Source organism: Alexandromys fortis, unplaced genomic scaffold, assembly GCF_014885135.2.
Source record: "Alexandromys fortis isolate MF-2015 unplaced genomic scaffold, M_Fortis_MF-2015_v1.1 scaffold_51, whole genome shotgun sequence".
Taxonomy (NCBI): Eukaryota; Metazoa; Chordata; class Mammalia; order Rodentia; family Cricetidae; genus Alexandromys; species Alexandromys fortis.
Window position 1 is genome coordinate 8,291,588 of NW_026067925.1, and position 19,747 is coordinate 8,311,334.

At 46.3% G+C, this 19,747-nt stretch overlaps 1 protein-coding gene across 2 annotated transcripts; it reads left to right on the forward strand.

The window, feature by feature from the left end:
* Window positions 1-6,758: 6,758 nt before the first annotated feature.
* Sde2 (SDE2 telomere maintenance homolog) lies at window positions 6,759-18,590 on the forward strand. Of its 2 annotated transcripts, none has more exons than XM_050143090.1 (7): window positions 6,759-6,959; window positions 10,513-10,630; window positions 11,788-11,899; window positions 12,748-12,917; window positions 14,570-14,684; window positions 17,266-17,737; window positions 18,270-18,590. In XM_050143090.1, the coding sequence occupies exons 1-7, from the start codon at window positions 6,840-6,842 to the stop codon at window positions 18,492-18,494; spliced, it is 1,332 nt and encodes a 443-aa protein (XP_049999047.1). In that variant the 5' UTR covers window positions 6,759-6,839; the 3' UTR covers window positions 18,495-18,590. The 2 variants fall into 2 exon arrangements, with proteins under 2 accessions (XP_049999047.1, XP_049999048.1); XM_050143091.1 differs by having other exon boundaries at window positions 6,760-6,959; window positions 18,273-18,590.
* Window positions 18,591-19,747: the final 1,157 nt, after the last annotated feature.

Sequence of the window (19,747 nt, forward strand, 5' to 3'; positions counted from 1 at the left end):
TCTTCTTCTTCTTCTTCTTTTCGAGACAGGGTTTCTCTGTGTCTTTGGAGCCTGTCCTGGAACTAGCTCTGTAGACCAGGCTGGCCTCAAACTCACAGAGATCCGCCTGCCTCTGCCTCCCCAAAGTGATGGAGTGCATCACCAACACCTGGATCTTGCTTTGCATTTTGAGGAATGAAAAACTTAATAGAGTGCTGGGATTAAAGGTGTGCGCCACCATTGCCCGGCTTTTTTTAATTTAAAGTTTTGCCAGGCAGGGTTTCTCTGTGTAGCTCTGATTGTCCTGAAACTCACTCTGTAGAGCAGTCTGGCCTTGAACTCAGAGATTCATCTTCCTCTGCCTCCCCAAAGTGATGGAGTGCATCACCAACACCTGGATCTTGTTTTGCATTTTGAGGAATGCAAAACTTAATAGAAAATGAGCCAAGACAAAATTCCCATCAAATACTCATCCCTTCATCAGGTCAGTCATTTCCGGTTTTTTGAGGGACAATTTTGGTTAGGGGTCAGTGTGAGATGAGGCATTCCTAGGCTGTGGTGGCTGGTATACCAAGAAAGCCCGTGATTTAATAATAAAGACAATAACAAGTTCCCTAAAGATTCCAACCTTGACCCTAACCTTGTTCTTCTCTATTTGCACTTGAGACGGGGTCTCATATAGGCCAGGCTGGTTTCAAACTCATGTCACTGATGATGGTGGTGGCAGAGGCAGGAGGATCTATATCAGTCTGAGACCAGACTATCTACAGAGTGAGTTTCAGGACAGCCAGGGCTACACAGAGAAATCCTGTCTCAAAAAACAAGCAAGCAAGCAAACAAACAAATCCAATACAAACACACACACAAAGTATAAAGTCACAATTTTTTCCATTTTGCTGTGTAGTCTGGTGTTGGGGTTGGTGGCTCAGGACCAGCAGGACTGATCGATCTTTCCTTTGTCTTTATCTTCTGAGAGGAAACCCTGTGAGCAGTCTCAACACTGTATGACTTGTTGCCCATCAGCAGAACTTCCAGCTCCTTGATACTGGGGACCAAGAACGTACAGAAACCACTGTGAACATGTGCTTTGCTTTCTTTCTCCTTGCTCACATAACCACATTGGGCACCAAAACCTGACCCTTAAATGTCTCTGCAGGGTTCCGCTAGTGCCCTGGGCTCCCACCAGCACCCTTCATTTTGACTCATTAGTCTGACCGATGCCAGGGAACTTCTCGGTTGGGATTCTGATGGTTTTGAGATTTAGGGGAGGTCTGAGAGTAGCTGGGATGCTGCAGTAGATGATGGCCTGTGCCATGAAGAGCACCAAACAGAAATGGCAGAAGGGGTAGCTGTGAAACGGAATCTAACAACTGAGCAATGCTTTGTCCTCCGAAGCTCATGCCTGGCGTTGGTGTCTGCACGGAGACAATGGTGTGGACAGCCTTTGCTTCCTGACTCACACTTTAGGGAAAGGAACAACTAGGACTGAAAAGAGCACTAACCTTCTAATTCTACTTGCTCGTAGTGTGTGTGTGCGTGCACGTGTACAATAGAGTATGCATGCTGGTGTGAGTGAAGGCCAGAGATCAACTTTGAGTATTTTTCTCCATTGCTTTCCACCTAATCTTCTGATGAGATCTCTCACTGAATCCATTACTCACTGATTGGCTAGACTGGTGGGGCCAGTGGGGCCAGTGGGGCCAGCCAGCCCTGGGATCTTGCCTGTCTCTGCCTCCCTTGGGCTAGGCTGTCAGATGCATGAGACCGTATTTACTTCCTTTAGGTGGGTTTTAGGGCTATGAATTCAAGTCCCCTTGCTTGCCTAGTAGGCCTTTTACTGACTGAATCATCTCTCTAGCCCCTGGGTTTCTATAGTTTTTCTTCAGAAAGCAGCAGGAGAATGAGCTAAGGGTTTCTCACAATTCTTGCTCCTGGCCTTGAACATCTTTGCATCCCTGGAGACTGGCAGGCAGCATCACCACCAGGGACTGTGTCGGAAATGCACACTGCTCTCAGAAGAACAAAATCAGAGTTGGTGGGGCGGGCCCTGGAAGGTGTCAAAATTTGACAGCCATTGGCCCAAGGGGGAAAGCATGTTATTAGGTGGTGAATTGGGAGTGTGCTTTCGTCTGTTAATGACTATGCTTTAATCCTAGTGTAAATTGCTATTCTTAGCTAGGCATGGTGGCATACACTTATAATCCTAATACTTCAGAGGCTGAAACAGGAGAATTGCTGGGAGTTTGACATCAACCTGGACTTTTAGTGAGGTCAGGGCCACTGTGGGGTAGAATGGAGCCTTGATTTTTTTTTTGTTTTTTTGTTTTTGTTTTTTTTTGGGGGGGGGGGGCTTTTTTCTTCTGTCTTGCTTTTGCTTCCCAAATTTTATATTTGAAAATGATAAATTATCTCTTTTTTTTTTCTCTTTCCCAAGAGCCAGCCAGTAATACTGCAGTTTTCTATCTGTATTTCATCTCTTGCTGGAGTCAAAATTCCTCTCTGATATGGGTGCTCCTCCCAGCCCCTGGCCTCTCTGTGCTGAAGGTCACAAGGCTGGAGTTTTCCCCACCATTTGAAACAGCCTGGGCCAGCTGATGTAAGGGATGTGACTGCCTGGCCACCTGACTGGGAGAAAATCTTCCCCTGGGCTCAGCAATCCTACCTGGTCCAGCCTGGCAGCTCAGGAAACACCTGGTAGGTAGGTCAGTCTACACAGAGGAGCTGAGGGCCACAGCCCGGAAAGCGGGCACACATCCTCTTTAACCTGAGCAGAGTAAGCATGATGTGAAGAAAGGGCTCTAGGTCCTTCCAGAGGAAGGCAGAGCAAGAGGTTTGGATAAGGCACGTGCCCTGAAGCACACATTAAACTAATCTGCATTAGGAGATATTAGGAGGTGGGATTAAGGAGCCACCTCAAGAGTGGGTCATCTCCCACTCTAAAAGCCAGTGTGGGTGGAGCTCTTGGGTCCATCCCTCTCTGGCCACCTAACACCCTGTCCTGTTGCAGGATTGATCTCAGGAATCTTTCCGTATTCCTTGCTACCTTCCTTGTTTATTAAGGGCTGGAGTCTCACCTGAAACTAGAATTCCCTAATGATGCTAATTTGGCTGTCCAGCATGCTCTGGGGAGTCCCTGGTCTTTGCTTCCTGAGTGTCGAAATCAGATGGGCTGCTATACCCACTTGGTGTTTATATGCGTTCTGGGGACCCAAATTTCAGGCTTTATACTGGTGTGGCAAGCCTTTTCACCACCGAGTGTCTCCTCAACCCTCAAATTTCTTTTTATTAAGAAAACATTTACACTTATTTCTATGTGTCTATGTGCACACTTGGGCATGGTGTGTGTGTGGAGGTCAGAAGACAACGTGAAGGAGTCAGGGCTCTCCACCATGTGAGTCCCAGGGCTCAAACTTGGGTGCAAGCATTTTTCCTTCCAGAGCGGTTTCCTTAGCCTGCTTTCAAAGCTCTTAATGAAGCAAACTGCTTGATGGTGTTGGTGAGAAGACGGATAAAGAATGGTTTTGTAAGCTAATGTTTCTGTTATCATGCAGACTCCGGTGACATTTACGGCCACAGGAGGGACAGGATTCATCTACGGCGTCCACTGTGAAGGAAGCGCTTGTTGGTAGTACAAAGAGGTGGGCTTGGGCTTCTATATTCAGCTCTGGCTGAGGGTTTGGTTTTCATGGCTGTTCTGCTGCTCTTTTTCTGCCGTCTCTTTCCCAGCTTCAGTGCTTAAACACAGCCTTTTCTACCTCTGTTTCCACCTCACCCTGGATGCTTCCTGCGATTTTCTATCCAATAAGAGAAAGAGAGTGGAGTTTTGCTTTCCCTGGCAGCCATACATCTTGGGGCTTGCTCCAGGCTCCGCCTCCCACACATCCAGCGCCAGTGTGGAACTCCTAGGCTCTTACCCAGATGCTGTTTTTTCCATCCCAGGAGCCTACCTCATTGTTCCTAGGACTGAAGCCATCCTATAAGACAACACTTGCCAATTTGGGAGTTGTTGGCAGTTTTGCCTTTGTGGCACTAGAGGAGTCAGTCAGCGTATCCCATTGTCCTTTGTCACAAAAATGATATTAATAGCTTTTCCTTTCCGCCGAGCCTGAACATGGCTGAAAACACAGAAGAGTGCCTGGCATGTCACACATGGACACAACCTGGAAAGTCACTGGTTTAGGAGTCTTGCTGTCATTTGTGGAAAGCGCCAGTACCCGGCTCTGCTTCCTGCCCTCACAGAACAGCATGACATTTGGCTCAATCAAGCCCCTGTCATGGGTTGCCACACAAACATTGCCTGCCTTGTGCTGCCATTTCCTGGCAGTGAACAATCATCCCACACTGCCTCAGGATGCTCTCTCTCACCACGTCCCTCTCGTGGCAGCTGAACCAGTCCTCAAAAAGCAGATGTACAGCTGGAGTCGTTCTTTTGGGAACACAGGCAGGAACAAAGGCAGTGTGGCTGGCCTGGAAGAGTACCAAATGCGCAGTCCTAGGAACACAGCTGCATGGCTCTGACAATGGGGGAGAACTGCCCCCCCATTAACTTGTCACAGCCACACATGATTTCTCCCTCTGACACCATGAGACTGGGAAGGTGGCAGCAGAAACTCCTTTTACACAATCACTGACTGGCCTCACCCCATAGCACTGGCCACTGGCTAGGACAACATAGTTCCAGAAGCTAAGCGAACCAGTTGTCTTTCTAGATTTTTTTCTTCCTCAATTCATATGCATCGTGTACTTGGCCACACCTTCAACCTCTGACGCCTCACTTTCCCATTACTTAAATGAATTTATAGAGACCGATTCAAGCTGATTTCTGTATTCTCAGCATAGGATGGTCTATGTTAATGGAAAATATGCTTCTTCAAATGCATACTGGGAATAACTAGTGTTAGATACCAATTCATCAAATATCCAACTAATATTTATGTAACATCTACTTTGTCTATTTCACGAAGAGTATGGAGCTCCTTGAGAAGGTTTAATAGATTGCTCAGGAGGTTTGCATCCTTGAAAAGTTAATTATGATTAGTTTGTATTTTAAATGACAAATGATTGCTCATTACTTGGGACTTTTTCGTAATAGGAACTTAAATATATTTATTTATTTATTATGTATACAATATTCTGTCTGTGTGTATGCCTGCAGGCCAGAAGAGGGCACCAGACCTCATTACAGATGGTTGTGAGTCACCATGTGGTTGCCAGGAATTGAACTCAGGACCTTTGGAAGAGCAGGCAATGCTCTTAACCTCTGAGCCATCTCTCCAGCCCTCGTAACAGGAACTTAAATACAACCAAGGGATAAAAAGGGAATGCATTCAGACATCAGGTTTGGGGAGTTGGAGATTGAATGTTAGTAATAGGTGATGTGGACTTTCCTTGTCAGAAGGAAATCCTTCTGGAACCTTCCAGCTGACAAAGCATTATCCTGACAGGGAAATGTCACATAGCCCCAAACTGGCCATTATCTGGTTATTTGCGGAGGCAGAAGCTGCCAGACTCCTGAAATGGTCACTTCGGATTCTCAGAAGGTGGGAATAATAAACAAGCAGTTAGGACTACACGCTAAAGGGCGGAGTGGGAAAAGACTGAAGGGCATGTGCTTCCAGTTTGTCCCGCTTCCATGTTGATGAGATACCCACCGATACAACATACTCTGTGCAATTTTTCTTCATCTCCTGGAATCTTTCTAGAGGCCGTCTCCTGCCTGTGTGTAATAAGAGCAGACCTGTAACTTCACAGGATTTAGAATCCTATTTTGTTTATTCTCGCAGTTAAAACATTTCCGATTTTGAGCTTTTCCCTCAGCGATTAGTTCTATCTGCCTGCACCTTAACAGCTTAGAACACGGTTCCGTGGGCCAGGGCATCTGCGTTCAGGAGACAGAGTTATCTCGCGCTAATCCTCCCAGCTCACGCTAGCAGCTTTCAACGGTTCAGTATTTTAGAAACACTACCATGCCCGCATATTAAATATTAAGGGCCTCCCTCAGCTCCCGAACCTTAAAAGTTATTCTCTGTAAAATCTGCGCGAGTGTTTCCATGGTGCAGAATGAACGTTGCAGCGAGGTTTTTTGGAAGCAGCATGACTATAAACGTCATTCCCGCCCCTGCCGTTCACAAGGGCCCATTTGCTGTGAAATATTTTGAAAACACAGCAGAAGCGGGGACAGCGCAGAGCGCAAACTTGCAAAAATAAGGACGAGCCGAACGTGTTGGAAGGACGAAAGGGCGGGGTGGGGTGGGGGGGAGCGGGGGCGGGACGGCAGCTTCAGGATTCAGGAAACAAACATAAACCTAGAGGGAACTAGGCGGGCAGGGGCTGTGGTTCGGGGACCACGGGGGGCCGTTCCCCAGAAGCCAGGGGGGCCTCGCGGGTGGAGGAAGCCGCCACCGAGCCCGCGTTCTCCCGGGAGCATCGGGGAGCAGGGCCTTCCGGACCACAGTTCTCCCAGACCCAAAAATAGCTGCAGGAACGCGAGTGGAGCTCTGGCCTGCGGCGCTGGGCGGAGCCACAGCCGGCCTTATCGCAGACTGGCACAGCGCTCCAGCCGCGCCCAGAGCTGGCCCTTTATAGCCGGTCCCTCGAGCCCCGCCCTAGCAACCGCCCCTAGCAACGCCTAGCCTCGCGCTCTGGGGTCTTATCGGCCTCCGGCAGGCCTTTCCTGTCCCCTCCCCCACGCCAGCCTCGCGACGCCGGGCCACGTGACTGCCCTCCGGGAAGGCGGGGTGAGTGGAACCACGCGGGGAGGGGCGGGGCGCTGGGGCGGAGGCTGTCCTCATCAAGACGCGACCAGATGGTTGTGTCGCCTAGTGTTCGTCAGCGGCTGGAGGTTCCGTTCCCCAGGCGAAATGGCGGAGCCTGCGGTGCTGGCGTGGGTTTGCGGCCCCGGAACCGGGTGCAAGGCGCTGCCATGGGCCTCGGCTAGGTGCTCCGTGCGCGATGTTGTCTACCGACACTGCCAGGAACAGGTGAGAATCGCGGTGGGGGAAGGAGACTCACCAGGCCGGGCTGGGTTTTGTCGTGGGTGCGTCTGTCCTCTGAACTTTAAAATTTTGAGACCGAGAATTCTCCAGTTTCAGATGCTTCCGATCAGTATTGAGACCTTCCTCTGGTATTCTATGACAGTAGTTGTTTTGCCTCCACATCGTAGGAGAAAACAAAATCCAGTTAAGGCCCTTATCCAATCTTAATTAGAAACTGGTTCTGTTTTCTTTATCCCTAAATGATGCCATTAAGACTTGGTTTCTTACATTCATATTATAGATAGGAATATGCTTTTTTTTTTTTTTTTAAATCTACCCACCGGGAAACTCGGTTAGTTACAACCTAGAGAACAGTTCATAACCAGACCCAGGCCAAAGGACGTTTAGAGAAGGACACGGGTTCATCAACAGAACTCACAGGTTCTGTTGACGCCATAGGTTCTTGGTCCTCTTTAGACTGCCTGTTCCCTTGGTTCATGTGTATTTATGAAATCCTGGTCAAGGGCTTCTAAAGTTGTGCTCATTAATTCCCAAGGAAGCAATCTTTTACTGACCATGAAATCCTAAACCTCTTCGATTAATCTGAACATTTCGTCTAGAACGTTTTTTTGTTTATGACCACACTTTTTCCGTGTTGCTGGAGTCTCTTTTCTCTGCTTGTTATATATAAGCTTAACACATGGTAAAGTACCAAATCTAAATCTAGTTCCATGAAGAAACAGTATGGGCTTGCAGAAATTGTGGTTTTCTTTTTTCATTTGTTTGCTTTTTTTTTTTTTTTTTTCCTAGACAGGGTTTCTCTGTGTCACCCTGGCAATCCTAGAACTAGCTCTGCAGACCAGGGTGGCCACCAGCCACCTTACAGAGCTCCTGCCTCTGCCTCTGCCTCTGCCTCCCAAGTGCTGGGATTAAAGGCGCGCGCGCGCGCCACCACCGCTGTAATAATGTGACTTTCAATTTCTTTGTCCTTTTAAAAAGGAGAGGGGAAAAAAAAAGCAAGGTCTTTCCTTGTATTGCAGCTTAGTGTGGTCTCAGCATACCAGGGTGCTCGGATTATTGGTGGATGCCATGACATCACGACATCTGGCCTTTGTTTTCTATACTGCTGTACAGTAAAAAAATTCAGAACTGCTTTTAATCACTTGAATGGAAGTATTTCCCAAAATGGTTGACTTTTATTACATTTGAAGAATAATTTTCATGATTTGTTTTTAAGCTTAACATCGATCCATAAACAATAGGATCTTAACGATGAGAAGTGTTAAGGACATTTTTGTGGGGTGGCTTCGCAGTAAAGCTGGGTCTGTGGTTTATGCCTGTGATCCGGCACTTGAGAGGTGGAGACAGGAGGATTGGGAATGCTCAGCCTCCTCTTTGTAGTGAACTTGAGGCCAACCTAGACACGAACCCCTTTTCAAAACCAAACAACGCCATATCACTTAGTCCTCAGATTTAGCACAGGTGACATGCATGGGCTGTAGGAGAAAGCCAAACATCCAGGAAAAGACATAGAATTGTTGTTTGAATGACAAATAAATGGGAGCAGTTGTCAGAACATTTAAGCCTGTATTTTCCCTAACTACAGTAAGTGTGAATACACTTACAAAAGGGCAGTTTGATAAAATATGAACTATCAAAATAGCCGAATTCACACTATACTTTTTAAAGCAAAACAGTTTTGACCCATGAAAAAGTTATCTCTTACTGAGAATAAAAATTTTCCTTGCTGATCTTTAGCCATAACAGACACCCGGTAAAAAAAAAAAAAAACTACAAATGAACAAGAAACTCCCAAGAACATAAATAGTAAAATGCTTTAAAGACCCTAAAAACCTACTCCTTTTTTATTTACTGGGAAAACTTGACTTCAAAAACCAGAGATGGAAAGAAGCTCTGCTGCTAGAAATTTTGTCAGAAAGAGGAAACATTTTGTTACCTTTTGCCATGAAGGTCCAGGTCGTTTGCTGTAGGGAAGAATGCCCAGACTGGGTGTTGGCCCTTACACGTCTATAGTCCTGCTGTGTCGGAAGCCTGTTGGAATGCTACTATACAAAACAAATCTTTTGTGTAACATAAAATACTTTGATTAGTTTTTTTTTTAAATGAGCTATTTTGTTTAAAAAAAAGTTTCTGATGCCAGGTGGTGGTGGTGGTGGTGGTCCACGCCTTTAATCCCAGCCTTTAATCCCAGTACTCGGAGGCAGAGGCAGGCGGATCTCTGTGAGTTCGAGACCAGCCTGGTCTACAAGAGCTAGTTCCAGGATAGGCTCCAAAGCTACAGAGAAACCCTGTCTCCAAAACAAAACAAAAAACTAACAAAAAAGTTTCTGCCTTTATATTAATGTCTTTTAAAGTTTTAATCCCACACTGGGGAGGCAGGTGAGTTTGAGGCCAGCCTGGTCTACAGAGTGAGTTCCAGGACAGCCAAAGCTACAGATGGGCCTGGAATGCCTAGGAAAGCTAGCTGAGCAAGCAGGGAGAAAACCAGTTTTTCCATGGTTTCTGCTTCAGCTCCTGCCATACTTCCCTCAGAGATGGGCTGTGACCTGTGGTGTAAGCTGAAATCAGTCCTTTCCTCCCTTAGTTGCTTTTGGTCTTCATCACAACAGAAGGGCGATCAGTTCTGAGTTTTCATCACATCCTGTGTTTGTTGTGTGACATAGTTGACCATGATCGTCCCATGCATCCATACATCAGCATCAACCGTCCTCCGCCCTAAGGCTTCCTTTCTAGTTCTTGCTACTACCTGCTCTCCCTAACCTCTAACTTTGGAATCTGATCTTTTTCCTGATAACTTTTCCTCTCATGTGATTGTAGGCAGTTACATAGCTTTAAGTGACATTGGCATATTGGCAATTCTGTGTGTGTGTTGAGGGGAGTTTGGTTTGGTTTGGTTTTTGAGACGTCTCTCTTTTATGTAATGTAGGCTGTCCTGGAACTCACTGTAGACTAGGCCTCACTGTGTAGACCAGGCTGTCCTGGAACTCACAGTGATCTGTCTGTCTGCCTCTCGAGTGTTGGGATTAAAGGTGTGGTCACCTTGCTGGGCTAGTAGTTTTATTTAGATTAAAATCTAAACCCACTGGGATGGGGGTGCACACCCTGATACCTCAGCAGGTGAAGACTAAGGCAGGGAGGATTGCAGGTTTGAGTCCAGAATCTAGGCTACATGGTAATGCACACACCAAATGTACCCTTGCCTCTGCCTTCTCCCTACCTACACATGTCAGGATGACTGGCAGATTTAAACTTTGGATCAGTTTTGATACTGAGTTTACTTTTTTATTTATTTTTCTTTTTTACCAGTTTATAAAGGTCAGGAGAATGAGGGAGACTTCTGAGCCCTGTGTAGCCTGACACTGAGACAAGGAAGGGAGCTGTTAGGTCACAGTAGGAAATGACACAAATGTAGAGGGCGGTTTAGCCCTTGTTTTCAGCTTAAGAAGTAGTAATGCAATCGGACCTGGTAATCTGTCAACAAGAATAAATGAGGTCTCATCTCGTGTTACAGGCACTAAATACTTACTCTCATTTCTAGGAAATCCCTGTGGACTGCTTCTTTGTGAAATGCAACGGAGTCCTCGTTGCCCCCAGTGACACGGTGCAGCATGGAGCTGTGTACAGTTTGGAGCCCAGACTTTGTGGGGGGAAAGGAGGTAGGACTTGATGGTAGCTTCTTGTGACAAGTCTGTATCTCTTAGTGGTGTGTTTGAGATTAACAGACTTGTTGGGCTTCATATACCAACTTTGTTTTTCCTTGTGAAACCATTTTTACTCCATTTTGGATTTTTTTGTTTGTTTGTTTGTTTTTGTTTTTCGAGACAGGGCTTCCCTTGAGTTTTTGAGCTATCCTGGAACTAGCTCATGTAAACCAGGGTGGCCTCAAACTCACAGAGATCTGCCTGCCTCTGCTTCCTCTCTAGTTGGTTTTTAAACACAGTTGATGTAGCCAGGCAGTGGTAGCACACCTTTTATCCTAGCACTCAGGAGGGAGAGACTGGTGGGTCTCTGAGTTCAAGTCCAGCCTGGACTATAGAGCGAGTTCCAGGATGGCCAGGGCTATGTAGAGAGACCCTGTCTCAAAAAAAACAAACAGCCTCCCAAAACAACCCACCATAGCTGATGTAGATGTACTGGTGGCTAATCTGGTGTGCTTCTTTCAGCAAATTTGTACTCTCCAAGGGGAAGGCACAGGATTTCCTACATGAGCCACCTTATAAATCAAATTCTTCTAATTCTGTGTATGAGTTCTTGTGCATATGTGTGAGTCATATATGTGGAGGCTGTGGGTTGAGATGGTCTGTCTTCCTTAGATACTCTTCACTTTATTTGTGAAGACAGGATTGCTCACTGACCCTGGAGCTTATCAGTTTGCCCGTGAGCTCTAGGGATCCTCTAGTCGTGCTGTTGGGGTTTGGGCACCTGTTCTTGTGCCCAGCTATAACATGGACACTGAGAATCCAGAACTCACTTCCTTATGCTTGTACAGCACACACTTCACTGGCTGCTGCCTCCCAAGTCCTATCACATAATTCTTCACCTAGGAAGCTCAGAGTCTCTGGCATTGGCTGAAGCTTTTTATTGATCCTACCTGTACAGTACAGCATTTCAGACATACAAAGTGGAAGGCAAAAAACACAGAGTTAATCAGATTAATCAATACCTTTGCTTCCTGGGCAGAAACTTTGTCCATCTCCTTTTCTAAAAGAAAAAGAATGTGGAGTTTATTTTTAGTCTTGTTATATAGTCTATTCTCATTAATCTGACTTCTATCTATCCTTAACCACTTAATCCATGAATATATTGGTTTCAGGTTTTGGGTCTATGCTTCGAGCACTTGGTGCACAGATAGAGAAGACAACCAATCGCGAAGCCTGCCGGGATCTCAGTGGGAGAAGATTACGAGATGTCAATCATGAGAAAGCGTAAGATACCACTTTGTAGTTAAGTCTCTTATAGTATAGTGACATTAAGCATGATACACCTTTCTGGAGAAGTGTCACAATATGAATAGGAGTCCATTCTTTTTATAGGAAGCATTTTTTGTAGTCAAAATGCTTGGTGAGTTCTGAGAAATATCTCATTAACAGAATCCCTCATGCAAGCATCACAGAGAGAGCATTAGTAAACTCAGACATTATAATTGATCATCTGATACAGTGAAGAGATTGATGGACTGATGTGTGAGGTGTTGCTTATGAGATAATGGCATATAGTTTCACAGTAAACTTGATTTATGTGTATTTGTCTGTTGTGCTTTTGAGACAGGGTCTCTCCCTGTAGCTTTGGCTGTCCTTTAACTCACTATGTAGACCAGAATGGCTAAACTCAGAGAAATCTGCCTCCCAGTGCTGGTGTTAAAGGGATGCGGCACCAGGTTTATAAGTAAACTTGACTTAATAATTAGGAGCAGGAATGAAACAGCAGCCGACTAGCAGTGCAGTTTGGTGGTAGAGCACTTGCTTAAGGTCCTGGGCTTGACCCCTGTGATCACCCCCCCCCCCAATAAATAGTGCAGTAGCTGTATAAATCGATGGCAGTTATTAGCAAGCATTATGCCATGTGCATGACTGTTCTGTACTTTTGTCTTACTCAGAGCTGGAAGGGTTGTTTTCTTTTAATAACAACACCCTAAACGGGTGAGTAAATGTTACTATGACTACAGTGTCATTAAGCAATAAGTTTTTCAACTGTTCTGTCATATATGGTCTCCCCAGTGATCTAAATGCCGTGTGTGATACAGCCATTCAGTTCTATCTCCACCCTTCCCCAGGATGGCCGAGTGGGTCAAGCAGCAAGCTGAGCGGGAGGCTGAGAAGGAGCAGAAGCGCCTGGAGAGACTGCAGCGGAAGCTTGCAGAGCCTAAGCACTGCTTCAGCAGCCCCGACTACCAAAGGCAGTGCCATGAGATGGCTGAGCGTCTGGAGGACTCTGTCCTCAAAGGTGAGAGCGAGAATTCTGCCTCTACAGCCCCTGGAGCATGAGCTTCGGACCACTCCACTGTGAGGAGTGGCGCCAGAGCATTTTGCAAGAGAATGACGAAAGCCCACCAACCTCTCCACATGCTAACCCTGCACCGCACCCAGTGCAACACTTGGCATGACAACCCCAAATGTCTTAGGCTTTTGGGCCCCAGGGAAGAATATCCTTTCTCTTCTTTGTTGTGAGCCTGGCCTTCAATGGCTGAGTCATCTCTCCAGACCATTCTTTCTTTTCTGTGCAGTGCGGGGCTAGGGGAAGCCTTTGGTAGTTAGTATACACCTCAGCATGTTTTTTTGTTTTGTTTTGTTTTTTCTTCTAGATAGGGTTTCTCTGTGTAACAGCCTTGGCTGCCCTGGAGCTTGCTCTCTAGATCAGGCTGGCTCAAACTCACAGAGATCCACCTGCCTCTGCCTCCTGAGTGCTAGGATTAAAGGCGTGCACCACCACCACCACCACCACCACCACCACCACCCAGCAACTTTAGCATGTTCTTTTAAGCATCCAGTCCAGTGCTCTGGGCCTGTCATGAATGTCGTTGATTTAAAGGATCCTTTTCATCACAAAGGCTGTGCTAGGACAGGAAAGACAAATGTATGCAAATAACCGTCAGATATGAGCCTTCAGCCTCAAGTTGCATATTGGTGTCTTAAAAAGTTCTGTTCTAAAGCCAAGCAGTAGTAGAACAGGCCTTTAATCCCAGAACTTGTGAGTTCAAGGCCAGCCTTGTCTACAGAGTGAGTTCCAGTACAGCCAGTACTATTACACAGAGAAAGTCTGTCTTGAAAAACCGGGCCTGGGGAACCTGTTCTAAACTGGATGTGTGTGGCGGTTCATGGCTCTAATTCCAGTACTCAGGAGGCAGAGGCAGGTGGATGGTTCTATGTGAGTTTATAGTCTACACAGTAAGTTCCAGTCTAGCCAGGCCATAAAGAAAAACCCTGTCCCTTAAAAATGAAAAAGAGTGGGACAGCGGTGGCACATGCCTTTAATCCAGGCATTCAGGAGGCCCAGCAGGTGCACCTCCTAGTTTAAGGGCAGCCTGGTCTACAGAGCGAATTCTGGGATAGCCAGGGCTACACAGAGAAACTCTGTCTTGAAAAACGAATGAATGAACGAACGTCCGTACGTACTGTCCTGGCTGGGTGTGATGGAGTGCCTGACCTTTACACTTGCTCAATGAAGACAGGAGAGTCGGGAGAGCAAGGTCATCTTCAACCACAGTGTGCTGAGACTAGCTCAGTCACAGACAGAGATGATTCCATAGTGTTTATCTGAGATTGTTTTTAAGTTTGAGATTAATCTCATAACCATAAAAAATTTGGTATGAAGAAATTAATATTTATCAGGTGGGGAACAGCCATAACTAAGTATGTATGAAAAAAAGTAAGGAAACTTCTTACTTTGTATGCTAATTAAAAGGTTTTTTTTTTTTTCCTTGAAGCACTCAGGAGTCTGAGGCCAGCCTGGTCTACAGAGTGAGTTCCAGGACAGCCTGGGCTACACAGAGAAACCCTGTTTTTAAAAAAAAAGCTTCTTTAAAAGATTGTAGCACTCTGTACAACCCAGAGACCCAGAGTATGTCCTTACAGAACCTGGTTTAATTTTCCTCTCAGGTATGCAGGCTGCCTCCAGCAAGATGGTGTCAGCAGACATCAGCGAGACTCGGAAACGGCCTAACAAGTCAAAGGCAGACCAGGGAGCTGGTGCAAAGAAAAAGAAGTGCTTCTGGTGAGTCCTTGTCTGCTCACACAAGTGCCTTTTCTCTTTCCCTCCCCTCCACTCTTCTCTCTCTCTGTCTCTCTCTCTCTCTCTTTGTGTGTGTGTGTGTGTGTGTGAGAGAGAGAGAGAGAGAGAGAGAGAGAGAGAGAGAGAGAGAGAGAGGGAGAGATAGGTCATTCATTCCTCTGTCTGCCAGGCCACCCTTCAACCTTGGGATTCTCTTGCATCAGCATCCTGCATGGATCTCAGATCACAAGCATGGGCCTTCACACTGAGGGCTCGAGCAAACACATTTTTTTTAAAAAAAAAAAATTTATTTATTTATTATGTATACAACATTCTATCTGTGTGTATGACTGCGGGCCAGAAGAGGGCACCAGGTCCCAACCAGATCCCATTACAGATGGTTGTGAGCCTCCATGTGGTTGCTGGGAATTGAACTCAGGACCTTTGGAAGAGCAGGCAATGCTCTTAATCTCTGAGCCATCTCTCCAGCCCCCGAGCAAACACATTTTTAAGTAGCACTTGATGGGAGCTCATTTCTAGAGCGCTTCAGTCTTCGGATTTTGTTGCTTGGCACTCTGTACACATTAGCAGTGTTTTCTGCTGTGGATGCCATTCAGCAGAAACTGAGCGATGAGTTTGTGTACATGTTTGTGTGTGCGCACATGTGCAGTGTGTGTGTGGAGGCGAGAGGCGGGCATAGATGTCTTCCTCCTCGGCTTTCCATCTCTTTTTTGACATGGTCCCTCACTGAACTTGGAACTCATCCGTTCGGTTAGATTTGCTAACCAGTGAGTACCAGGGATCCTCCTCTTGTATTTCCTACTCCCACCCCCATGCTGGGATTTCAGATGCCCCCCTTCTCTGGCTTTTTATGTAGGTGGTGGAGTTCACAACTCAGGCCCTTGATTTGGATGTAAGGCACTTGACAAACAGAGCCCTATTTTCCCAGTCCCCGAAAGGACTCCTTTCATAGTGAAACATCACATAAAAAATACTCCTTTTCTTCATTTTTTTCCCCAAGTTTTTATTATTTTATGTGTATGGATGTTCTGCCTGCAGTACAGTCAAGAAGAAAATTTTCATCAGGGCAGTTGTCCTTAGTGTGGCCTTGGAGCCAGGTAGTCTGGCGACCTGTTTCCACTAACTTGATGTTTGTTCCTGTTGTCTTGGCCTTTCCCAGACTGTCAGATCACCTCTAATGCCTGCCGCCTTTTGTTTAGATTCATCCGTGTTTAGTTGTTGTTTTGGACTCTTGAGTCGGGTCTTGCTGTGCAGACAAGAATAAAGAATCCTGGTCCATCCTGCTTCACCTTCTGAGTGCTGGGATTATAAGCATGAACTACCATGCCCAACGCATCCTGCTTCTTATTGTAAAGTTGCCTGGATATTCTAATTTCTTTATCCATTCTCCATCTGTTAGAAATCGTGGAGACTTTGTAGTTAGGGGAGTTGTCCTAATTAGGGTTATCATTACTTCAATGAAACACCATGACCAAAACAACTTGGGGAGGAAAGGATTTTTTTGACTTATATTCTCAGATCATTGTTCATTATTGATGGAAGTCAGGATAGGAACACAAGCTGGGCAGGAACCTCGAGGCAGGAGCTGATGCGGAGGCCATGGATGGGTGCTGCTCACTGCCTTGCTCTTCTTGGCTTGCTCAGCCTGCTTTCTTATAGAATTCAGGACCACCAGCCCAGGGATGGCATTACCCATCAATCATTAATTAAGAAAATGCCCTATAGCTGGGCGGTGGTGGCACACACCTTTAACCCCAGCACTCAGGAGGCAGAGGCAGGTGAATCTCCGTGAGTTTGAGGCCATCCTGGTCTACAAGAGCTAGTTTCAGGACCACCAAGGGCTACACAGAGAAACCCTATCTTGGGGAAAAACAAAAAACAAAAAGAAAGCAAGAAAGGAAAATGCCCTACAGTCTTCCAGCCCAGTCTTACAGAGAAGGCGTTTTCTTAATTAAGGTCCCCTCCTTTCAGGTGACTTTAACCGTGTCAGGTTGACATAAAAGCTATCCAGCACAGCAATTATGACTGAAGCATAGGGTGTTCTCCCTCTCTCTTAGAGATAGCTGGAAATAGAACTAGGTCTCACACATGCTAAGCAAGCACTCTACCACTTAGCTTCACCCTCAGACCTAAGGATTTTCTTCATTGCTTCTTACTGTGTCTGATTGTCAACAGCTGGAATTAATATAGAAAGGGAAAGTTTCAAGTATAATTTTAAAAGAATCACAATTTAAAAAAAGAAGGAACTAAGAGAACGTGCAGGGAAGAGCGTGCGTATGAGGGAGAGCCCGCGGGCGGGGTTTTACATGCTCGGATGCTGTCCCTTCTGGTTACACCTCTGGAATACACTTTTTTTGTGGCTTTGGAGCCTGTCCTGGAACTCGCTCTGTAGACCAGGCTGGTCTCTAACTCACAGAGATCCGCCTGCCTGGAATACACTTTTTTAAAGTGCACCTACTTACCATCTCAGGGCAGCCCATGCTTTCCCCGTGTCTGCAGATAGTCCCCACCCAGACAGAGGTACAGGTTGGAAATGGGTCACATCTTTCCGCTGCTTCCGCAGGTTGGGCATGGAAGAACTGGAGGCTTCCGAGGGGTCCAGTGCTGGAAGCTCAGATGATGACAGCGACGAAGTCTCTGGTACTTCTGGGTTGAACTGCTGTGCTCCAGAACATGGTACTGACAGTGTTGAGGTGGCAGCCAGATGCCCTTGCAGTCCTCAGCGCTCAGGACTGAGTACACACTCTGACGCTCCGGAAGAGCTGCAGAAAACCATGACTGACCCTGGGCAGGACATTGTGCAGAACACACAAACTGAGTGGGGAGAGACATCTTCCGGGGAGCACAATGAAAGGAAGATGGTCACAGAAACAGAAGATGGCCCAGCAAAGAAGGAGACAGAGAGTCCCAAACCCACACAAAAGGACCAAGAGACAGGAGTGACTGCTAGAGACAGAACTGCCGTGGCGCTATCCGGAGAAGATAGCAAAAGCGTCCCTGTTGCTAACGTGGAGGGAAGCCGCTCAGGAGACACAGTATGTTGGGGTTTTGTTTTCCTTTAAAAAAAAAAAAAACACGTGTATATATGGGGGGGGGGGGGACATGTCCCAAGCTGGGAGTTGGCAGTAGACATCTGTAATATCCCGACATTTGGGAGGTAGAGGCAGGAATATTACTGAACTTTTGAGACCAGGGCTACATAGCAAGACGCTGTCAAAAATAGATGCCAGATACGGTAGTTCATGTTTGTCATCCTAGCCCTTGAGAGGCCGCAATGGAAGGGTGGGGAGTTCAAAGGCAGCTTCAGCTACATAAGGAAATTCAGAATTAGCTCTGACTTTTGTGTGAGGCCCCATCTTGGGGGACAGTAAGGGGAGGATCTGTGAGGAAATTCTGTGCCTGTTGCTGTCTAGATAAGAGATTCGCATTCCCTGTGTATCGGAACTGCGTGTGGAATGGTGTGTGGATGACAGTCTACAGTAGGGCGATGCTACAGTAAAGAGCACCTCTTTGGAAATAAAACACAGTTGGTAATTACAGGCTGGCTTTAATTCTTCCTTTTCCCAGCAGGCTCTCGGTCGAGAAGCTGTGGATCTGTTTGCATTCAGCTCTGCGGCAGAGTTGGAGTCACTGGGTTTGGAGAGGCTTAAGTGTGAGCTGATGGCCCTTGGACTGAAGTGCGGGGGCACCCTGCAGGAGCGCGCAGCCAGACTCTTCTCCGTCAGGGGCCTGGCAAAGGAGCACATTGACCCTGCGTTATTTGCCAAGCCTTCAAAAGGGAAGAAGAAATGAATTTCCTCACAGCTGTCGTGTGTTTGACACTTCCTCTGACATGATGTGGACTGTGGCCAATGTTCTTATTGATACTAAAAGTCATTTTTTTAATAACTTGGTTCTAACTAGTCTCTTTTCATTGGTACCTGGGCTTGGGTTTTCACTGGAGGAAGAAAACTTTGTAGGATATTCCCCCCCCCCCTTTTTTTTTTTGGTGTTTTTGAGACTCACAGCTGGGCACTGGTTGCACATCCCAGGCAGCTCTCTGTGAGTTCAAGGCCCTCCTGGTCTATAAAGCGAGTTCCAGGACAGCAAGAGGTTCACAGAGAAACAAAAAACAAACAACAAAAATTAAAAATTGAGAGAGATTCTTCTTTTTTTTTTTTTTTAAAGATTTATTATATATACAACATTCTGCCTGCATGTATGCCCACACGCCAGAAGAGGGCGCCAGATCTCATTACAGATGGTTGTCAGCCACCATGTGGTTGCTGGGAATTGAACTCAGGACCTTTGGAAGAGCAGGCAATGCTCTTAACCACTGAGCCATCTCTCTAGCCCCGAGAGAGATTCTTGTAGTCCAAACTGACCAAGAACTTTATAGGTTGGGCTCAAACTTGCGGTGATGGGCCAGTCTCAGGTGTGTGCCATGGTGCCGGTCTTGTCAGAGGTTTATAGCTTCCTCTGCTTCACATTGTGTCATTTTGATGGTGTTTCCAGGAAGTTTATTTGTAGACACAGTTATTCACAACTTCTAAGAAAAACTTGTCTCTCTGTCCAGTACTGATGTGTGTATACTACCAGGGATGGGACCTCATTGCCCCCAGGCAACACTGGGGTCACTCCAGCTGTCAATCTTCTTGGTATCTGTACTTTTTTCCTCTATGTATCTTGGGTCTTCTCTACTTGTTTTTCTTTAGCTCCTTAAGCTTTCGATCACTGATTATGATTTTCTTTTCTTTTTCTTTAAGTGTATTGCCCAATTAGCAAATATTGGTGTTTTCTCTAAATGTCTTATTGCTGCATCCTGTTGAAAAGAACAAACACAAGCTGGGCAGTGGTGGCTCATGCCTTTAATTTCAGTACTTGGGAGGCAAAGTTTGAGGCTAGCCTGGTCTATAGAGTGAGTTGCAGGACAACTAGGGCTGCACATACCCCCTCGGCTGGCAAGGGAGTATGTTCTGGGATAGCCCTTATATGAGTGGTTGGTAGGATTATTTGCACAACTTGTTTTTCCTGGTTTGTTTTCATGAGGAACTAAGAATGTTAAA

What these genes read in the sequence shown, in the direction of transcription:
- Sde2 (XM_050143090.1), top strand. Translation starts at nt 6,840, where the DNA reads ATGGCGGAGCCTGCGGTGCTGGCGTGGGTTTGCGGCCCCGGAACCGGG. An exon ending in GATGTCAATCATGAGAAAGC is followed by an intron (nt 11,900 to 12,747) that starts GTAAGATACCAC and finishes ACCCTTCCCCAG; the next exon opens with GATGGCCGAGTGGGTCAAGC. An exon ending in AAGAAAAAGAAGTGCTTCTG is followed by an intron (nt 14,685 to 17,265) that starts GTGAGTCCTTGT and finishes CTGCTTCCGCAG; the next exon opens with GTTGGGCATGGAAGAACTGG.